General features: G+C 42.3%; 1 protein-coding gene across 1 annotated transcript in view; it reads left to right on the top strand.

The window, feature by feature from the left end:
- Positions 1 to 3,615: 3,615 nt before the first annotated feature.
- The window catches only part of DPYSL3 (dihydropyrimidinase like 3), a 65,520-nt gene continuing 52,590 nt past the window's right edge, over positions 3,616 to 16,545 (top strand). The window contains exon 1 of the mRNA XM_063120626.1: positions 3,616 to 3,969. Within this exon, the coding sequence (XP_062976696.1) occupies positions 3,616 to 3,969 (354 nt within the window). The remainder of the gene's footprint in view (positions 3,970 to 16,545) is intronic.

Below are 16,545 nucleotides of genomic sequence, written 5' to 3' on the forward strand. Positions count from 1 at the left end.
GGCGTACATTTAGTCAGTCTAGTGCAGAGGTGGGATTTTTTTTTCTTTAGTGTTGAAAACCACTTTCACCTAGGGGTAATTTGTTGGGGGCTAAACACTGGCAATGGGTAAGGCAGTGGCAGGGCCAGAGGTAAAAGTGGCAGGAAAACCCCTTTTCTCTCTTTTCTGCCTCTCTCTCTCTCTCTCTCTCTCTCTCTCTCTCACACACACACACACACACACACACACACACTTTTCGACACCAGAGATCTGAACTGATTGTTTGCAGATGGCTTTTGAGATTAGGCAGAGGGCCATATCCTAGAGTTACAGGTATCCATCCTAGGTCTAGTGTCTATTAGAGCTACTAGAATTCAAACCTCTCTGATTCCTCTGAATATTGGGAGAGATCAGCAATTCTTTCTACTCTACTAGTGGAAAAGCTGCATTTGCAACAGATAAATATTTTTATTTACTTCCAAGCTTTCCTTTTTTCTCATCCTGCTTCTATTAAATCCATTAATTTCTTCATCATCAATTTACTTATGGGACACCCCTGTCTTTTTAAGATCATTATGACGCCAAGGACATCTACTAGTCCCAGATCCAAGTGCATGAAAGTGCATTTCCTCCAGTCATGTGAGTCTATAAAATGGGGCCTTGTCAGTTTCTCAAGGCCAAGCTAAATGTGACACTATTCATATCTTTAGCTCTTGTAGAGTTGATTTTCTTTCAATAAAAATCAGGGGAGCAAATTGGATTGGGACTATGGCATGGTGGGAAGAGGGCTCTAACTTCACCATGATTCTGCTCCAAATTGGGGGCGGGGAGGTGCACTTGCTATTTGCAGTGGGAAGAAAGTTCACATTGCTGACAATGGGAGATTTCTTCCCATTGTAAATAGCAGCACAGTGCCCCTCCCCGAAATTCACATCATACAAGGGCTAAAAGCAGGTATACCACCACATCTAGTTTGTTCTTTAGCTATCTCTCTAGGAAGGGTACCTACTAGCTTCCCCATCGATACCTCAGAGTTTCCAGTTCTTGCCACCCAGTGAAAATCCTCCATGTTTAGACCCAAAGTAAACCTGATCACAGCACACTGTTACAATTGGGTTGTTATCAAATCCTATAGTCGATAAGGCAATTTAAAGTTAGGGATTAGAGAAGCCCCTGAATGCATCTCCAGGCCACGTTCCCCCTTGAAGCCACCTCTCCCCAGATGTTTTTTGCCCAATGGGGATCAGAAACCAGAAGAAACTACTGGGGATGGGATAAACTCCTGCAACTGTATGGGTGAAATGGGTCTCTTAGCAACATATGCCACAATTACAGATAAGGGCGCAATCCTATGCATGTTTAGACTGGGAGGAGGGGAAGCCCTACAACTCCCAGCATTACCCAGCCAGCTATGTTCTCTGGGGGATGCTGGGAAGTAAACATGCATAGGATTGTGCCCTAAATTAGGAACATAGAAAGCTACCTTATACTAAGTCAAACCATTGGTCCATCTAGCCCAGTACTGTTGACACTGACTAGCAGAAGCTCTCCAGGGTTTTAGGCAAGAGTTTTTCCTTGCCCTACTTGGAGAAGATGGGAATTGAACCTGGGATATTTTGCATGCAAAGCATGTGCTCTATCACATTGAGCTATGGCCCCTCCCAAATTAACTTCTAAAACCCTGAAGAACACCTCAATCACTAGATAATCTCTAACAGGTTGGCAACAATATAAAATTTAATTCAGAGCTCTAAGGTATGGTCTAACCAGAGTTCATTACTTTTAAGTCTATAAATGTCAATGTGAGAGTTAAGCACTGAGCTTAATGAGACTTAAAACTGTTTGATTTTGTCTGAATTGTGAGTTCTTTTGAGTTATCTTGGATGCATAATCTGCTGCTACACCTTGATTTCAAATTTGTTCTAGTGTCTCCTTGGTTCCGTAACTACAGGATATGATTTTTCTTCCCACCTCCAGGACTTCATATACAGCTCTGGTATTAGTGATCACACTTTCTGTATGGCATCACTATCAGTATATTTCAAGCTATCCCCCAAGCAGTGGCTGTAGAAATTTATTTGTATGTAGAAGATCCTACATTCTTCAGGTTCTTGTAATGCCAAAAAGAATGTGAATCTAAGATCAGTATTATGTCTTTCTCTAGCAAGAATTACTACACCTTAAAATGGAGTCGTACTAATGGTAAACAGCCCAGAGAATGATTCAATAAAAACGTGCGTTTAGAAAACCATAAACTTTTTTTTAATTGTATGAGATATGCAGATTCAACACACATTTTATCTTGTTCCATAGTTAGGTAATGCTTTGCAGTGGTGTAGGATTTACATTTTGTTAGTGTGCCACCATTTTGTATGTCTGAAACATATAATCTCAAATGAACCTCATACAGCTTTGACTATTAAGCAAACCCTATACTACAAAAAGCAAAGCTGATTACAAATACACGAAATAAACAATTTGATAATCACAATTGGCGGATCAATTTTACATCTCATAAACACACTGCATAACCCTTGACTACTTCTACATTTTTAAATTATTTAATCAATAGGGAGTTTGCAGGTAAAAATAAAATTGGCAAGTAAATATCTGCATGCACTTTTACATAAAAACAGCCTGGAACTAAGGTATCTGCTGAGATCCTTGCTTGAGGCCTTGCTCCAAGAACCCCAGTCTTTAGAAGACAGGGCCTTCTCTGGGGTGGCATCCTATTTGTCAAATTCTCTCCCCAGACACATTTGACTTGTTGTCAACATTACTATCCTTTAGCAAGATTGGATTTTGACGGTTCTGCTGCTTATCTCTGCTGTTGTACAGAGCTTGGGTTATTTGGGGCTGTATTGTTTAGGTTGTTCATTGTGGTATTTTCTTTTTATTTAAATAGAGTTGTTAGCTGCATAGAAAATGCAACCTGAGGGAAGGTGGGTAGATTAGAACTGTTAATGAACTGTTTGACTTCTGGGAATCCAGTTCCTATCTAGGTGACACACAGGGGATCCAGTGCTCAGGCAGAGATGAACCCTGGATAATCCCAGGATAAACCTTAGGTCTAGCTGTGGCCCAAGTTTACTGCCCCCGCCCCCCCCCCCCCATTAGCTGTGTGACAAGCAGAAATTCACCTGGTGAAGCATTTCCTGGCAAGGTATTTCTGCTCTAAGAGTACAGAGGACAACGGCCAGTGGGGCGGGGGGGAGTAGCAGTCCTGTCAGGTACGCTATTAGGGATGGGGGAGAACGGCAGCGTAGAGGTTTTGGTGTGTGTGGGGGGGGGGGGCGTCTTATGCCCCGTGTCGTCCGTACAGAACCACGCGCGAGTGAGCGCGGCTTTCCTCCGCCTGAGCCTGGGGCGCGTCGGCTGCCTCACGGCCGGCGCGCGTGTGAAAAGTCCTCGTGGCCGGCCAGGCAGCCCCGCCACCTCCCTCTCTCCCTCCCAGCAGGCGCTCTTTTTCTCTCTCTCCCAGTCAGCCAGTCACTCCGCGCCTGAGCTGAGGCGCGGCAGCGGCGCGCTTGGAGCCTCCCCCCTCTTCTCTTCCTCGCAGACGGACGAAAGGGCTCGACTTGCCGGCTGTGGCGGCGGCTCCCGAGTGTTGTTTAGCGCTGCCTGCCGGCGGCGGCCATGGCCTCAGGCAGCGGGCGGAGAGGCCGGGAGCGGGTGGAGCCTGGGGCGGGCGACGACGAGGAGCTGCCCGTGTACCTGGCGCGCCCGGGCACCGCCGACCAAGTGCCCCGCCAGAAGTATGGCGGGATGTTCTGCAGCGTGGAGGGCGCCTTCGAGAGCAAGACGCTGGACTTCGGGGCGCTCAGCGTCGGGCAACGCGGAGCTCGCCGCGCCCCGTCCCGGCAGCAGGAGCCGCCGCCGCCTCAGCAACACCCCCCGGCGGCGGCGGAGGAGCCCCCGACTGGCGGCGTGGAAATCCGGGCCGCCTCCGGCAAAGAGCGGCTGCAAAACCTGGGCCACGAGGATTACAAGGTAAGGGGGGCGGGGAAGCGCGCTGGAAGGCGCCGGCCCTCCTCGCAGCCTGGGGCTGCGCGGACACGAGGGATGGAGGGACCCGGGGTTCTCGCCCCCGAGGATGTGGGTGGCAACGAGAGAGCGACTCAATGGGGTGAGGAGAAGCAGCGATGTGGCAAGGATGCGGGGAGGGAGACTAGCGATGCACTCCAAGGGGGCGGTTCACAGCCCTCTTCTGTGGCTGCTTACTCGGAAGTAAAGCCCCACTTCCTTCAGGGGGCACTTGCTCCCTAGAACCGCAGCCCTTAGGAGGAGGATGCGGTCTGTCTGCCTCCTGCCTTCCCCTAGAGGCACTTCTTCAGACCTTGGCGTCATCTGCCCAGAGAAACGTTTGGATCGTTCACCAGCATCTTTTAAACATCTTGTCTTCGTAAAGCTGCGAAGTGTTAATATTCAACGGAGCAGTTAAAATCAAATTGCTCAAGTACTTGGCCTCACGGTTTTACGGCCTGTTCCAAGGTTACGGTGATGGTGGTGACGATGGCTGTTACTACGGTTACTGAGAGAGAGAGACCCCTAGGCTTCTCTCTCTCTCTCTCCCCCTCCCCTGAAGAATAAACTTAGCGACTTAATGAAGTGTGCCTGCAGTCTTTTAAAACACTTATGATTTTGAGGAATCCTCTTGTGTTGTATTTCCGGGCGAGTCCCAGTCAGACCCTGTAGGCAGCAAGTAATTCAAATTTATAAAATCGTGGTGTAGGGATCTAAGAAGCAGCTCTGACTACGGTAAGTTCAGGGCTGCCTAGGGCTTAATTGTAGAGGTCACATAAGCATATTCTAATTATTATTAACCATCATTGTGAATGAATCCGTTACGCATTCTAGCCAAGTATATGCTGTATCTTCATTCTTGCTCACAGAGGTTGTGGTTAACCAAGAGGAGGCTCTACAACTTTCTTCTGATTCTTTTCAAGAGAAAAAGGGAGAGACAGCTCTTTTTTGCCATCAGCTTCTACTGCACAAACTGCGTGTCAGCATTTTAAAAGTTATTAACTTAAAAGCTCTATGCTGCAATTCCAAGATGGTCAAATAAGCACATCAAGGGAGAATGCAGTCAATTTATGCCAGGGCTGGTTACTTTAAAGTCAGTTCTCCCTTTTTTCCATAAGAAAGGAGGAACTTGGAACTAAATTCAAAGGGCCATAATTTCAAAAGCTTGATCATGAGCTGGTATAAATAAAATAGAAACTACTTAAATGCTTCATCATAAAATCAGGCTTCAACTTAGGAGCTTTCTTTTCAGGGATAAAATAAACCTTTTTAAATTTTGAAAGTGCCCAAGCAGTCTGCTTCCAAGTTCAGGAACTTCGAAGTTCTACATTTTACAATAATATTCTTTATATTCTTTTGCTGGGGCTACTGCAAAACTAGAAATACCTGAGAACTAATAAAAACAAAAGTGTTTTGCCTGCTACCCAACCCCAGCTGTATTACAGGAAACCTTTGAAACAAAAGTTGAATCAGGCATATGTCTTCTGAATTTGGTTAGCATAATTCCTCAAGCCATTATTTAGATTTTAGGCATGGCTAGATTGCAGGTGTCTGGGGAGACATAGTGTTTTCAGTGTTACCGATGTCTGCTTCATACATAACAATTTCCACACAAAAACAATACAAGTGTAGCATTAAAGGACATGTGCAATGTATGTTTTGCTGTAAGGTCATAGATTAAAGAGGCTACAACACATATTAATTTACATGTATTTGTAGTAAAATAAGTTATTGTGACCCATATATTAAGTGACTATTCACACTGTTAGATACTCCATGTAGGAGAAAACCACACTGAATTAAATGGTTCTGTATGTCAGATATGAGTGGGAATATTGTTACATGTTAAAAGTCTTCTTGACATTCAAAGTCTGCTTTGAATGGAGCTGAAGCTGTCAATAGATGGAACTCATGTTTCTGTTCCATTTGATTCTGTAAGGTTGCTATTTTGCTTGGGGCTGTCTTAGAGTGAAATAGAGTTAATTTCATACTGAACCAACTGCCTTTAATTCATTTAGGCGCAAATAAGTACCTGATCCTTCACACTGGGAAAGTTTCAGAGCCCAGTGAATAAGTCTGTGGCCACAGATTCCTTGTCAAGTGAAGGAATAGACATCCATTAATACCTAGAGATTTAAAGGCCTGGAAAAATTCATCCCCACCCCATTGGATAGTATCCAATGTTGGCGTTGCATGGGTGGCTCAGGATGGCCGGAAGCAGTGTGTACGTGGCTCCTACTGATACAGTATTTCCACAGAGAAGCAGTGCAATGAGCAGAAATGCTAGTTTCCGGAAGGGGCATGACATGCTTCTTTCAGAAATGAGCATTTTTGCTAGTTGTGGTGCTTTCCTGTGGAAGTGCTACATCGTGGCCTCCCTGGCCTGTGTTGGATACTACCCATTTTCCCCCAAGAGATGATGTACACCGGTCTTCCTTTGCCTCCAGTTCTTCCTGCTTCTTTTGGCTTCTAGGATGCTTCATATGTTTCAGGGATTACTTGCTGAAGTTCCTCCTGGTCAGACATAAAACAGGAACATAAAATGTATTATATATAAATTGTTTTGGTCATAAAATTATCATGTTTTGTATATTAAATGTAAAATGATAGTTTATTCAGGCAGTAATTACAGATTTACTGAGTTTAGTTTTAAGAGTTTTTAATTTTAACCATAATTTTATGAGCAAACCAGGTTTTAATATAATTTCTGTTTCTAAAGCAGTCTTCCATAACCTGATCCCCTCCAGATATTTTGGACTATAATACCCAGAGTAATGCAGGGTAGGGGCTTGTAGAAGACACCAGGTTAAGGATTAGACTCTAAAGATGGGGATTATGGGAAAGAGGGTGTCACTTGAAGATTTAAATTGATGGGCAAGGTTGTATGGGAGAAGACCACTCCTTCAGGTACCTTAGCCTCAACCCATTTAGGCTTGATAGCCAATATCAGTAGTTTGAATTGTGCTGGAAAACAAATGGTCAACCACTAGATCTTAAATCTTTAAGAAGTGACAAGATATGATTGCTGCAGCAGGTCCCTTTAGTAACTTAGCCACTGTGTTCTGAATCAATCGACATTTCTGAACATTTTTGAAAGGCAATCCCAAGTACAACATATCTAGTAATCTAGTAGTTTGTTTTGTGATCTAGTAAAGTGATCTAGTAAATGTTTTGAGAGCAGGTAAAGTATTATTCTAGGGTGACCATATGAAAAGGAGGACAGGGCTCCTGTATCTTTAATAGTTGCATAGAAAAGGGAATTTCAGCAGGTGTCATTTGTATATATGGAGAACCTGGGGAAAATCCGTCTTCATCACAACAGTTAAAGGTGCAGGAGCTATATTAGAGCGACAGATTTAAAAGAGGGCAGGGCACCTGAAGCTTTAGCTGTTGGGATGAAGAGGAAATTTCCCCAGGTTCTCCATATATACAAATGACACCTGCTGAAATTCCCTTTTCAATGCAACTGTTAAAGATACAGGATCCCTGTCCTCCTTTTGATATGGTCACCCTAATTATTCCTCCAATGGATTAATTTTTTTTAGCTCCCCAGCACCTTACTGACTTGAACTGCATGTTTAAGACTTTCTACTGTTTTACCTGGACTAAATGAGAAGTAGAAATTGTTGGGTATCATTCCCATAATGGTGACTCATCTTCCCAAAATAGATGGTATGTGAACAGATATGCAGATATACCCATTCCTTTGATAATAATTCTTCCCCAGTACATAGAGAAATTAGATAAAAATCAGTTCTAAAATTTTAGGGAGACACACACGGTATTTGGAATCGTTGATCTTTCATTGCTTTATATACAATATAGTTTGACTATAATGGCCAAATCAAATATAGCATTAATTCTTCAATCCTAAACACACTTTTCCTGGGATTAAGTCCCTTTGAATTCCGTGGGAGATTACTTTTGAGAGAAATTGTATAGGTTTGCACTGTAAGCAAAGCTAAGACATTCAGATCTCTGAATATTAACTTTGGAGTTTTAGTGAGTATTGAGACCTGGCAAAAACTGTCATTTTTTTAAAATGCCTTGCATTTCTTCTCTCTATCTTTAGTCAGAAAGGAATTCATTAAATTTTTACTTATTTATTTATTAATTACATTTGCATACCACCCAATAGCCGAAGCTCTCTGGGCGTTTCACAAAAATTAAAACCATGAAAAGCATAAAACAACCAACAATTTAAAAGCACGAATAAATATTTGAGAATCAACCAAGAAGTATTTGTTCCAACTTTAGACTTCCAATTTTCCTCGGTAATACTTCTTTAAAGTGGTCTTTTTCATGACAGCTGGCTATAATGCCACAAAACATAGGCTTTAATGTAAAATTACAACGTCTTTGCAGGATTAGACACAGGCACAATCTAGGTTACTCCTCCCTTCAGCAGAAGCTAGTGGTTGCTAAATAATGCTTCCATCAAAATAAGAGTTACTGGTAAATGAATGATTATTCAAGAACCAATGCAGTGTGAGCCTATTTTTCCATAGTTACAGCTATGTGTATAAAAATCAGAATGTGTTTAGTCAGCATGTTTGCTCTTTATGTTTGAATCCCAATATGACCTTAAAGGGTAGTATCTATACTGAAGTCCTCCATTCAGTAAATGGAGAAACATATTAATGGCCACTAGATTACAGTAGCAACCACTACTAATAAATGCCTAACTAAGTCCCTGCCCAATTTGATGGGGGTGGGGTGAACTACTTCCTCTTCCCAGCTTCATTTCTTAAGGCAGTCTGTCCAGGCCTAGCCCATGTTCCTAGGTGATCCCTTTAGCTGTAGTGCCATATAGTTTGCGGGTATTTCTTCTAGCCATACCTTCTTTCTCCCAGCCATATTTGGCTCAGAGTATTGTGCTGGGTTTAATGCAGGTAGAGAACAGGGAAGGCAATGCTTGAAGCCTGTGGAACACATAGTCTTCTGCTTATCTCATAGACCATCAGTGTGCCAGCATTACTGTTGTCCAACCATCTTCTGAGCTATAAGTATAAGGTACAGGAGAAATGGTGAAGCTGCTCCAGCTCTTTGAAGAGTTGCCTGTTATGTGCTTGGAGTGCATGACAGAGGGGGAAACAGTACAGTGGGGGAGGTAATGTCTCCCCACTCCCCTTTTGTGGCTCTCCTGTCATGGTGAGCAAAATGCTTTACAAATAGATGGAAGTCAGGAATTTCTACATTTGAAGAGGTTGGTTTCTGTTTGCTTTTTGGCTCTTAATGTGCCATAAATGAGAGGGTGGAATTGGTCTTCCATGGTTGTGGGCAGTTGATAGGGTATACACACTTAGGGCGTATTTAATGGTGTGTGTTTATATTGTGCAAACAACAGGAAATGGCTATAGGCACATCTCTTTGCAAAGTAGAAATGCTCCCAAAATAATTTGCAGCTCAGTGTAACGTTAGGAAATTCAGTTTAGGAAGATTAATAAAGAGTATCCTGAAAGGATGGGGGCAAGGCAGAAATGGCCAGTTTCAATAGCACCCAACCTTGATAAGCGTAATTGTGAAAGTGTCTCTATATAATTAAGTTGAACTGGAAATTGCTCATTTGTGGAAATGCTCTGGTTTGGACACTCACAAAGAGCATGAAGAATAGTAGAGAGGAGTTGTTTTATTTGTTTTTTTGAAGGGGATTGTTGAATTTAAACTAAATTACTCTGATCCTTTTAGGTTCCCAACTAGGTGTGTGCATTTTACTATGTAGTTGCTCAAAGAAACTTCCTGTATTTTCTGTGTAGCTGTTTACATACTAATCTGATTCTGCTTCAGCTGTGGATTTCGGGCAGAACCTCTCAAGCAAAACCAGATTTCTGTTGAAAATAGTATTCATTGTTTTCAATAGATCTCCTTTATTCATCTTAGCTGTTATTGGAACAGCATGAAACAGGTGGTTCTGTGAGAAATTATGGATTAAAGATGAGGCAGGAAACTCAGGCCTTCTTCAGGTATATTTAGAGGAATTGTTATGATTGTGTTTATTTTCTAGTCATTGACTTAATAGTCTCAAAGGGGTCTTTTCTGAATGGACTGTCTCTATTTAAGAATATTTAAGAATATTTTCTGAAATAATCCTGGAAATATGAGGTAGTATCCAATATTAGTCTTGGATATTGTTGACCTATTGAAATGAAAGGGGCTCAATTTAGTTGTGACTACTTTAAGTCTCATTAATTTCAATGGTCTACTCTACATAGGGATAACGTTGGATGCTACCCATGGTGGCTTAAATTCCAATACCAAAATTTATTTCTGGTATTGGAGATGGAGAATAAATTTCTATAGGAAGTGGTAAACGTTTCCATGCAATTCAAGGTATGACAATTCCATTGCTTTGGAAATACCTGTTGTCCTTTGCCTGTCTTTATGAAAATGTGGAGTAATGATCCTCATAGTTGGATTATAATTTAATTCTGGTATCAGTTCATTTATAAATGTGGCACAGTACTATGTTGTTGTTATGGACTTAATACTGAAGGCCAATGGGACCCAACCCCTAGCTGTAGGACACAGAAAGATAATTAACTATTACCATTTGGGTGATCTTGTATGCGTTCATTTTCATTCTTTTTATCTGTTTGACCTCTGCAATTTGCCTTATCCTGAAATTATAAATACTATTATATCTGGGAAGTTCTGAGTTTAGTAAAACAGTGTGAAGAGTCAAGACAATGGTTTTGAATTATTAGCTGCTGTATATTTCTAGGATGAGGTGGGACTGAGGCCTCAGCAGCACTAAAGGACTGTAGTATGAAAAGCAACAGTTAACAAATGTCCTCCCTGAACATGTGATGTAAGGAAGGGTACTTTAAGGAATACATGCGTTTGAGGGACCTTTTAGCATTGGTCATAATGCAACTTGGCAAATTTGTCCCAACAAGTGTGTATACACACAAGACTGTTCCAAAACAGGGGCTTTATTTATTGACCAAACAGGAATAAAAATATACATAATAAATAATTTTTGGGAATTAGCTGGTAAAAGGCACTATATGAACTCCAGTAATCATTTCATATATTACAAACAAATCTACACATATTAAGCAAATGAAGCAAAAGGCAAAATGAGTAACGTACACATCCATGTGTGGCATTCAAATGGTGGAGGAATTAGCTCAAAAGCCTGCTAAGCATCTAGACAGAGGTCTACCATGCACAGAAGACTAGGCTGTGGACATAGGCATGCGGACAGCATGTGTCCGGTGTGCTCAGGCACACCCTAATATCTTGGGGGGGCGGGCTCTGCTTCCCCTCGACTGCTCCCATCAGTGGTGTGAGGCGCTTTCCAGAAATAAAGCAGCAGCAGCGCTTCCAGCTCTCATTTCTGCCGGACCGCTAAGGAAAGTTCAGGTCTTAAAGAGGCAGTGCACACTGGTGATAAGGGGCGCATGTCCCTGGCCCGCTAGGAAAGTCAGTCAGTGGGCTGATAGGGTTGGAAGCAGGAGGCTTGTTTCCAGTGCACCCAGAAACAGGCCCTAGCGCCTCTGTTCCTCTCCGTCACACGCACGTGTCCAAGAAAGGTGCAGCAGCCACTTGAAGCAGGCACCATGCCTTGTCTTGCTTTCTGACCGTGCCTACCCACTTTCTCAATAAGCCCTCTGATTCCCAGTGGGAAATACTAGGCTGCACCTTTTACATAGCTGAATGAAAACAGTGAGACGTCTACCACCAATTTTGCTCCAAGGTTGGAGGTATCATCTGTCCTCATGTCCAGCTAGGCAGTGAGATTTTTACTCATAGCATTGAAAAGTAAGCTTCCATGTAATATGAGATGTATGTAGCTGATACAAATTTGTATGTCAAAAAAGAGCCAATGTGATGTAAACACCATTCCCACTGATGTTTTCCTGCAGATGCTATTGGTACTCTTCAGTTGGTTGAAGTTAACGTGAATGTAAAATGCATAGGCACTTACTATTTCTAGATGGCTTTTTATTTCTATAGTGTACTACGTGGTTCATAATACTTAAAATTCCCAACTTTTCCTAGTCTTAATATAATAAGAAGACAAAAGGCATAGAGAAATAAGGGGAATAGAAAGATGTAATGTCAAAGCTAAGCAAAAAAGTAAAAAAAAAAAGGAATTCTGAATTCAGTCCTAGCACAGAGATAAGGTGGCACAAGATCATCTAGAGTTTTACAGATGAGAACATTCTTAAAATTTATACAATATTAATAAATATCTAATAATGGAAGCCAGGAGAGAGAATAATAAAGGGTGTATGTGTCATGGTGTAAAACATTAGAAACTGTTAAAAAAAATAGAAAATCTTTTTGGCAAAGATTTCCAGTTTAAAGCAAACAAAAAGAAATTAGCAAAGAAACCCCTCCATATGCATGCAACCCTAACTTAAGAAGGAGTTTTTAAATTGTGCTCCTCTTGACCTTACAGTTACACAGTGGGGGATACTTGGGCAACGAGGATGATCATGGGTTTGGAAACAAAGCCCTATGAGGAGAGACTGAAAGAACTGGGCATGTTTAGCCTTGAGAAGAGAAGACTGAGGGAAGACATGACAGCACTGTTCAAATACTTGAAAGGTTGTCACACAGAGGAGGGCCAGGATTTCTTCTAGATCATCCCAGAATACAGGACACGGAATAATGGGCTCAAGTTACAGGAAGCCAGTTTCCAGCTGGACATCAGGAAAAACGTCCTGACTGTTAGAGCAGTATGACAATGGAACCAATTACCTAGGAAGGCCGTGGTCTCTCCCACACAAGAGGCAGCTGAACATCCATCTGTCAGGAATGCTTTAAGGTGGATTCCTGCATTGAGCAGGGGGTTGGACTTGATGGCCTTATAGGCCCCTTGCAACTCTACTATTCTATGACTATGAAAAATAAATGTGCTTTGTTTTCTGGTTCTTTTACAGCTGTTCATGCTCTGTTTTCAATTTGTACTCTATTTCCAGGCACATTAAAAAAAAAATGCCCTGCAGGCACACCCTACTAAAATGTGCTGTACATGCCTATGGGTGTGGAGATGGGTTCTAGGGGTTCTGGAAGAGGGGATAGAGGAAGAAGGGTTCAGGAGGGCCAGGATTTCTTAGTGACAGCCCCATTTCTTGCAGAATATTGGGGTGGAGTATTTCTCAGACAATATGACCAAGCACTGAGCCAACAACTCACACCAGCACCATTGGTGGTAATACCAGACATTTGATCCAGCATACCACTCCAAGCAATATCAGTACTAGTACAATTTGAAAAATAAAAGTAGTAAAAAAAAGTCTTAATATTAGTCTGAACATAGCATTTGTTTGTTTTGACCAGCCAAAGTAAATCCCATTAGCAATATTCTCCTGTAGAGGCAACTACTTCTGCCAATTTGGAAATGACTCTAGAATTTTATATATCTATCTGTGAAAAGTTTCCTAGCTTCATGAGGGTTAGTAGGGTCTTCTGGTGGTCTGGTGAGAAAGAAGATGGTGGAATGGCCAAACCGAAAGAGACAGGAATAGAGAAGGGGAATTTTTTTCATGTCATAGACTGTTTAAACAGAGCTCACATACTTAAAATGGCATTATACAATCATAGATACAGATATTACCAAAACACCTATTCAGAAAGGGAATCATGGGGTATACCTTATCACCATTGATTTTAACAAACTCACAGCTGATTCTGAAAGACACAACGTTCTCTGTATGTATAACTGCAGGACCACTCTCAGCTCTCACATCAGATATAAACGTAAGTCTTATTCAGGCATTCTGTACCCAAATAGAGTAAACACACAAGGAGACGGAGTGCTCCAGCTTCGCCGAATCCTTGCCAGTTTCCAATGCCCTGTACTTTGGAGGATGACTGTCTGAAGAGGAGAACCTCTTGTGGATTTTCCAGCATTCTGGTTTGCATGTAGCGCCTCTATGGATACAGGAGATTCTTTGCTTCACAGTCATACACCACAAATATAGGGCACTGAAATACACAAGGAAGGGACGGGCAAAAAGTGCTCCCTCTTCTCACTTGTTTGCTCTGTTTAGCTGTAGGATGCCTGAATGAAGCTGTAGAATCATCCAGTTTTGGAGAAAGAAGCATGGATCATGTTTCCTACAATTTAAATCAGTATACATGTAACCCATATTTTTATGTTTGTCACTTCCCTCAATACTGATTATTTTCACTGTGCTATATTCCAGATATGTCCATTTATTGCCATCTCTGGAGCACATTACAGAATTTGGGTCCAGTCAGACTCCCAGGGGCACTGCTGGGTATACCATGACATTTCCACTTGTTGCTATAATTTTGGGACAGAATCCAAAAGTGCTTCTTTTCTGTTCTTTCCCACTCTGCAGATTTCCTTCCACAAGTGCCAATTCTGTTGCACAAGTGGGACCCACCATTTATGCAAGGGAGATTAAGTGCTTCCTTGGGGAAGCCCCCAAACAAGTAGAAACACCTGTTTCTGGGAGAAGGCAGGTCTGTGGACTTCGGTTATGTGAGCTCCACTGTCCTGCTTCCTTCCAGAAACGAGTGTTTTTGTTCACTTTTTGTTGTCCTGGAAGTGCTAAATTGCCATTGCGCAAGCAGTAGAGCCAATGTGGAAGAGAATTGGTGGGGGTAGAAATGCCCCATTGGATTCTGCCCATCTTCTATCTATATAATCGGGAGTGTTTGTCCGTATGTCCTCGATGGACTCAAAAAAAGTACTTCCGATTGTTATGAAACTTGCAGGATTTGTTCTGCCTCCATCTGGAATTAATATAGGCATAGTAAAATAAAATAAAAATTAAAGGGGGGTAATGTAGAAGGAGCTGAAACAGTTTGAAGCCAGGGAAGATTAGTAGGCTGAGTTATAGGCCTGCTCCCTCCCCTCTGCTGTGGTGCAGGTCCATCTAGGGGGTATGGAGTAGACAGACCCCTCTCTCAGGGTGCTAAAGGCAAGGACCCTGCCTAGGGGTTCCAGCAGGCTTGCCTTCACTCAGGTGGGGTGAGCACAATGTGACAGCTGTGTAAATTTGCTTGAAGGTTTCTCTGTATCAACCTAAAGGCAATTCCAACCTGTACGAAGCCAGGCCTGTTTATTAGTTAAAAATAACTGGTTCATGTGCTGTGTAGGGGTATAGGAGGCATTAACCAGCTTCCACCAAGATTGGTATTTTCTTTCCTTTTCAGTCAATTGAGGCTGCATCAAATTACTAATTTCTATGGGAATTTGCCCTGAGATAACCTGCTGAATAATTCCCATGGCAACATTTTGTGTGAGGGACTGAGCCTGCTCAGAAGCCAAAGCTACACGTTTTGCAAAGACCGTACTCCAGATTACAATATGTCCCTTTCAACATTGTGATCCAGTCAAGCGGAGTACAGAGGATCAGATTGGAGCCCTTTAAGCTTTGCTTCAACAGTTGACAATCCACAATGAAGCAGGTAAGATTTTGTCCTGGGGCATGATTAAAGTTACTTGCAGCTGGTTTCCTACTGCATGAGTCTCTTGGAGCAGGGCTATAATAGTCACATGTATCCTGCAGACTCATTACCAGGTTGTAGTAGAGAGCATGACAACATCGCAAGTCTTGTCAGGTAGAATGCTGTCGGTCTTGGGAGAATAGTTTGAACATGTGAGCAAAGGACAGCAAAATGTGGCATATTACTGCAGTTCATTGACCTGGGTTGTATAACAGTACCGTCCCTTTTCACTGCTGGCTTAGTGGGTGCTGTTGGCAAGATTCTCCCAGGGACAGCTTGAGTGGTCATTAACTTGCATTGAATTTCTGGAACATAGTGAGTTTGGTGCTGTTGGTATATTTTCTATACATCTGGCACTGGAGTCTCACACTATTGTCTCCCTTGAATCTGCATCCCCATAGGTAGACTGGAACCATCGAGAGGTTTGGGGCCTCACACAATGCCATCTCCACCATCAAGCAAAGCAGAAGCTCTCTCTCACTTAGTGGCTTCATCTGGGAATGATGAACAAGAAGGGTTTTCTTCCCTCTGTTCTTAGAGAATGTCTAAACAGACTTAAGAAGCCCAATCAAACTGAAAATGGGAACTAATATACGCAACCTTCACCATAAACATCTATATAAAGCTAAGACAAGAACACCAGATTAAATAGGGTTGTTTTTTTAAATTGTCCTAGCTGGCATTGAAATAGTGGAGCATCTTATTAATCATTATCGACCATGGGTCTCATAAGGGGTTCAAATTCCCATTGTTCTAAACCAAGAAACAAGCACAAAAACTCTTCAGGGCTCTGGCCAGAAGAGTGCGGTGGCTGGCTGTAAGAATGTAGAAGAGTGCAGAAATACCCTATCTTCTGCCAGCCAGAAAAGGGAATTTTGCTTAATGAAAAGGAGACAATTCTTCCTAAGAGCAATGACATCCTGGGTTGAAATATGCTGAAACAGCTCTTACCTGTAGAAGACCCAGGGTAAGGGAGCTTCACTTTTCCATTCTTTGGACTGAGAAGTATGTACACTTATCCTGCACCTTACCAGGAACTATCCAATGCCGATAGCCATTAGGGATTGTTGCTTCGTATAACCACCTTTCTGTTCCTGGATCTAGAGTTTG

The sequence above is a fragment of the Elgaria multicarinata genome, chromosome 3 (genome assembly GCF_023053635.1).
Source record: "Elgaria multicarinata webbii isolate HBS135686 ecotype San Diego chromosome 3, rElgMul1.1.pri, whole genome shotgun sequence".
In the NCBI taxonomy this organism is placed as follows: Eukaryota; Metazoa; Chordata; class Lepidosauria; order Squamata; family Anguidae; genus Elgaria; species Elgaria multicarinata.